This window comes from Chrysemys picta, unplaced genomic scaffold (genome assembly GCF_011386835.1).
Source record: "Chrysemys picta bellii isolate R12L10 unplaced genomic scaffold, ASM1138683v2 scaf3574, whole genome shotgun sequence".
NCBI classification, from domain to species: Eukaryota; Metazoa; Chordata; order Testudines; family Emydidae; genus Chrysemys; species Chrysemys picta.
In genome coordinates, this window is record NW_027056275.1 from 1 (window position 1) to 5802 (window position 5802).

At 55.4% G+C, this 5802-nt stretch overlaps 1 protein-coding gene across 1 annotated transcript; it reads left to right on the forward strand.

Moving 5' to 3' along the window:
- Positions 1-161: 161 nt before the first annotated feature.
- LOC135980485 (alpha-2-macroglobulin-like) lies at positions 162-5797 on the forward strand (the record flags this gene model as incomplete). The annotated part of the gene is made up of 8 exons (XM_065580458.1): positions 162-429; positions 876-1099; positions 2266-2484; positions 2795-2922; positions 3470-3560; positions 4541-4609; positions 5004-5106; positions 5760-5797. Coding segments are annotated over exons 1-8 (1125 nt in total), but the record flags the coding sequence as incomplete, so codon positions are not given.
- Positions 5798-5802: the final 5 nt, after the last annotated feature.

The window sequence follows — 5802 nt, forward strand, 5'->3', positions numbered from 1 at the left end:
TTCTGTGCTCAGTGGCCCACAGTGATGGGGTGACCAAATTACTACAAGAGTCTGAGTTCACTGGGACCATGCAAGTGACTGGTGTCAAACAGTCACTCATCCCATCACCAGCATCTGTGTTATATTAGATCCACTGCACATCTTATTTAAATCCATCTGTGCTCTGTGGCCATGAGATGACAGCCAGCACAGGCAGTGCCCAAAGCCTAGCTCATATCGTCACACTGCAAACACTGATTATTTCCCCTCTATGCGCCCCGCAGCACTCTGTGGTCCGTAGTGCTTTATTCTGCCTGGAAACAGCCATGGAGCAGGGAGGAAGCCACGTGTACACAAAGGCACTGATGGCCTACGCCTTCACCCTGGCAGGGAAGGAGGAGAAGCACAGGGCACTGCTGGACTCGCTTGATAAGGAAGCTGTGAAAGAGGGTGAGACCTGTTTATGGGCTCTTCTTCTGCATCCCGGTCCACTGGCCCTATGTAGCCTGGCAGGAGAAGGGTTTGATTGTTATTGCTATAACCTTCAGTGTGTACTGCGGCAGGTCGGGATTCTTTAGTCTCTTCACACATTTTAGATCAATGAGCCTTAAAAACCTTGGCACTGGCCATTCCTGGGATCTGACTTCATAAAATGTGGGAGACACAGGCACAGGTGCAGCAACCTAATTAGACACTGAGAGTTTCCACATCTGGACTGTATCAACCCACTAGAGGGATTATTTAATACCTTCATGCTTTGTATTGACATGCCCAGCAAGGGTTGGGACTCCATTCTCCATCCTCAGTGACAGTATGTCAGTAACCCTCTTGGCAAAAAACAGATATTCGGTAATAAACATTTCCTTTTCTCCTCCCTCTCCCTTCTCCCCCTGCAGATGGCTCCGTTCACTGGCAGAGGCCTGGGAAGCAGCCAGAGGCTGATCTCCCGTTCTATCACCCCCGTGCTCCCTCCGCCGAGGTGGAGATGACGTCCTACGTGCTTCTCGCTTACCTTCCCATACGGCCGGCACCATCCCAAGAAGACCTATCATTAGCAGCTCAAATTGCAACGTGGATCAGCAAGCAGCAGAATCCCAACGGGGGCTTTTCCTCCACCCAGGTGAGCTGTTCCCATCCCCAGCCTCAGACACCCAGGGCAGGAGGGGGAGGCAGGAGATATATATATCAGGTTGCCACAGAAGAACGAATAACCTAGCATTGAAACAGAGACAGACTCCTTCTGGGAGGGGGAAGGGGTGACAGTGCCCTAGCTGCAGGGTTTAGAGAACCTCTGTTTCTGAGGGGGTTAGATCATGGGATAGTCACAGCATGGAGCATGGCTACATCAGATCCCCACAGGCCTTAGTGGGCTAATGGCAGGAGACTGGACAAGTGATGCTCTTGTGTACAGAGGGCAGACTTGTCGCCCTGAGCATCCAGCAACATGACGCTTTCCTCAGCTCCCCCCAGCACTGACCCCATCCAGCCCAGCCAATCCAGCTCGGGAGCTGAGGACTCCCCAGAGAAGCAGCAGCAGTTAGCCACTGCCAGACACACCTTGTGGAGCTAGGGTGACCAGACGTCCCGATAAAATTGGGACTGTCCCTATATTTAGGTGTTTGTCCCGCGTCCTGCTCCGCTTTTTTTTTTTTTTTTTGCTCTGCCGGCAGCCCCCCCGCCCCATGTGTCCCGATATTTTCTTCCCCTCATCTGGTCACCCTAGATGCGGTGGGGGCACCATCCCGAGTTATGTAGAACCAGAAAGTGCTACCTGATTAAAGGCAGCCCAAAACACATCCCTCTTGAAGACAGTGCATGAAGTGTTTCCCTTTGGAAGACTACTTCACGGAGGGATTTGGTTAACACAGTAGGGTTGTAATTCTGTTTTCCTGCTGCTGAGGCACGTGGGTGCATCTGCCTCTGTTATCTGTCTGCCCTGTCAGCTGTCCCTTCAGGTTGCTCCTTCACGGGAGGGTGGGTGGCTTCTTCCCTCAGCTCCCTGTAGTGGAGTGTCAGAATTCCCAAGGCCTACGTTCCCAAAGGTACTTAGACACTTGGCTGCTTTCAGTGGGAGAAAGGTGCTAAAATACCTTGGAGGATCTGGGTCCAGGGAATAGGTGAATGGCTTGTGGGAGTGATGGGTAGAGAATGGGTGGAAATGGGAAAAACTAACCTTTCTGAGCAGGGCGGTGCTGTGTGGGAGGAGCCGGTGGGGTAGCGGCTCCAGGCCCATAGAAATGGCTCATTCATTCCCTTGGGCGCCTGGGCCCATCTCTTGTCTGGCAGGACACAGTGGTGGCGCTCCAGGCCCTGTCCCGATATGGAGCCTCTACTTACACCAAGAGCGGAGGAGCATCCACAGTGACCCTGCAATCCACAGGGAACTTTCAGACCCAGTTCCAGGTGGATCACACGAACCGTCTGCTGCTCCAGCGTGTGGCACTGCCAGAGGTGCCAGGAGACTACAGCACGGGGGTGACAGGAGAAGGATGTGTCTATGTGCAGGTGAGGGGCCCAGGGGCAGGGGGAGAGGGAGAGGCTGCTGCTGAGGGCGCCTGGCTCATCCTGGAGGTGGCAGGGTGAGGTGGGATGGGTAGGGGAGGGAAGGGAGAAAGAGATGGAGATAAGGATGAGAAAAGAGGAAAAGGTGTGAGGAGAGAGCATGTCCAGAGTTAGGGAATGGGGAGCTAGTGAGAGGAGGAAGGAGAAAGAGAAGACAAAGGAGGAAATGAGATGGACCGGGGGAAGGAGGCAGAGGAGATAAGCAGAGAGGAGATACGCACAGGCTCACATAGAACTGTGCATTCTCTTCCAGACCAGCCTGAGGTACAACGTGCTCCCCAAGCCAGAAGAGGCACCATTCGCGCTGGAGGTGCACACGGTCCCTGAGACATGTGACAGCCCCCAGGTCCACAGGACTTTTAGCATTGCCATAAACATCAGGTAACTCCCCTCACAGGCCCAGGCCTTCCAGAGCAGCCCTAGTTTAGGTGCCAACTTTCTAATGTGCCAAGGGGTGCTCCCCCCCAGGCTCTGCCCCCATTCCACCCCTTCACTGAAGGCCCCATCACTGCTCTGCCTCTTCCCACCCCCATCATGCCCCCGCCCGCCTCTTCCCACCCCATTCCACCCCCTCCCCCAAGCGCGCCCCAACCTTGCTCTGCCCCCTCTCCGCAGCTCCTCCTGGACGCTTCAGGGCAGGAGGCACTGGGGAGAGGGAGAGGCGCTGATAGGGGGGCTGCCGGTGGGTGCTAAGCACCCATCAGTTTTTTTCTGTGGATGCTCCAGCCCCGGAGCACCCATGGAGTCAGCGCCTTTGAGCCCTACGGCTGGGGATGGGTCACTCCAGGAGATTGCAGGTGGACAAGCAGGTGGGGTGGGAGATGCTACAGATCGGGGGAGTGTGCACCTGTGCCAATCAGAGTTGAGGTGCATCAGCTCTGTGCTGAGATGTATTAAACCTTGTTTCATTTCCTGCTTGGTCTCCCAGTTACACAGGGAAACGCCCCGTCTCCAACATGGTCATCGTTGACGTTAAGATGCTGTCAGGATTCATCCCTGTGAAGTCATCAGTGAGGAAGGTAACAGCCTGTTCTGTGTATGGGCTATAGCCTCTCCAGAGCCCCTTGCCTTCAGCCCCACCTGAGAGGTATCTGGCCCCCAGTGGGCTCCAATTCCTGACCCCACATATTATGGGTGCAGCCTGGTCTCATCTGCAGCAGTAGGGCCCCCCATGTCGTCTGTTTCTCTTCTTTTCCACTGGAATCCTGAAGGGTCTGAGAGTCCCCACCCCACTTCTGTCACAGGGGCCAGTTCAGATCAGCCTTTCACCTGCAGATTTCCCAGCTGCAGGATCTGCAGTGTAGACAGCAGCTCCTTCCATGTCTGACTCCAGCCTGGGCTTATGGAGACCTTGTGCAGTGACCCCGGCATTGCAGACAGTGTTAGCCAGTCTAAGACCTAGAGAATGAGGAAGAACTATTAGGTCTGTTTGACTGAGGCTGGGTATACTGGAATTGGTGCTGCCTCTGATTGTGGTCCAGCCCCTCAGATGCACTTGACACCTCAGTCCACCAATTGGGTGGGGACACATACTACACCTCTGCCCTGACAGCCCCAGGGGAAAAAGCTCCCGGTGGTTCTCCATCACTGACCATTTTTAAATCGAGATTGGATGTTTGTCTTTGTCTAAAAGATCTGCTCTAGGAATTCTTTTGGGGAAGTTCTCTGGCCTGTGTTACACACATAGGCGTAATTTCACTTCGGTATTTGTGGCAGGGGGTGGGGGCAGCTCCAGTCAGGGCAATGGGGCTGCGCATGTAATGGGGTGGTGTGGGGGCAAATTCCACACCTGCCTAAGGATTGCAGTTTGGGGGGACAACACCCCCCAGTGTCCCCAAACTACACCCATGGTTATACAGGAGGTGAGATTACATGATCACAATGGTCCTCCTGGGTTTGGACTCCATGAATTTGTGGAAGCATCCCATTGCTTAGGGCTCTGGGGTGGTTCGAAGGGGGGCTCAGTTACATCCTGCTTCTCTCCCTTGGCTGCTGGCAGCTGGAAGGACATCACCACATCCACCGCACAGAACTGAGCACCAACCACGTGCTGCTCTACATGGAGCAGGTGAGTGGCTGCACGGGGCCGGAATGGGCCAGGAAGAGTCACCCCCAATGTACTCCCAATAGAAGTGCCCAGGGGAGGGGATCTCCCAAGCCTCAGCTTGGAAGGACAAACCCATGTATTCCTGCCCAGTGTTTCCCTTCAGCACTTCCCCAACACAGAGCCAGGGCCCTGATCTCCCCCCACCTACGGGTATCAGGGACGGCGGCTCATACCCTGGGGTTGGGCAGGGCTTATCCCACCTTCCTCAGGGCCTGAATCCCTGCCAGGCCCTGCAGCCAAGGGGGGCAGATGCTGGACCTGCAGGATCATGGGGGGCACCGATGGGGGGAGGAGATGAGGAACGAGAGGGTGAAGTGGCTCAGAGCTTCCTGAGCCTCGTCTGTTTCCTTCTCAGGTGAGCAATGTGACTCTGAGCTTCTCCTTCGCGGTGGAACAGGACTTCCCCGTGCAGAGCCTGAAGCCGACGGTGGTGAAAGTCTACGATTACTATGAGACAGGTGTGTGTGCGGGTGGGGCTAGCAGCAGTGGAGGCTGGTGGGCCTGTCATAAGGGGGGAGAAGTCACATTCAGAGCCACAGTGAACCTGCTGGGATATGGGATTGAGCATCTCCCTGCTCCAGGATGAGACTGCGGGGCACACAGGGTTTACATGCTAGGGATCATCCTGCACTGACCTCATGCTCGCACCATGGGAGTCTCTGAAGCCCCAGACCCCTCGGTCTGCTAATCCACGTAGGTTAGAGCCAAAGGGATCTAGGAGGGTCCTGGGTTCAGATCCTGCCCTGGGTGTGACCTGGGGGAGGCACATTCACTCCTCTGTTCCCAGCTAGGAAATTGGGGTGACAAAGCCAGAGCCCAATGGCAACTCCAGTGGTCGTGTGTCAGGCAAGGTGCAAACGGACATAGGGCACTTGGCACAGACTCACTGGAGATGCCTGTTGTGCTGTAGCCTTGTGGTAACCTTTGCCTTCCTCCCATGGAGCCCAGCTGAGGTTCCTTCAGTGCCCTTGGAGACAGGGCTCCCTCCTCTCCTGCCTGAGATCTCTGGTGCGGTGCCAGCTTTCTGCTGCAGGGCCTGGTGGAAGTGTGAGGAGTCTTGGTTGGGTCTCACACAGCCCTGATCACATCTCCCTTCCCTTGTGTCTTCCAGATGAATTTGCCATTGCTGAGTACAGCGCCCCCTGCAGCAAAGG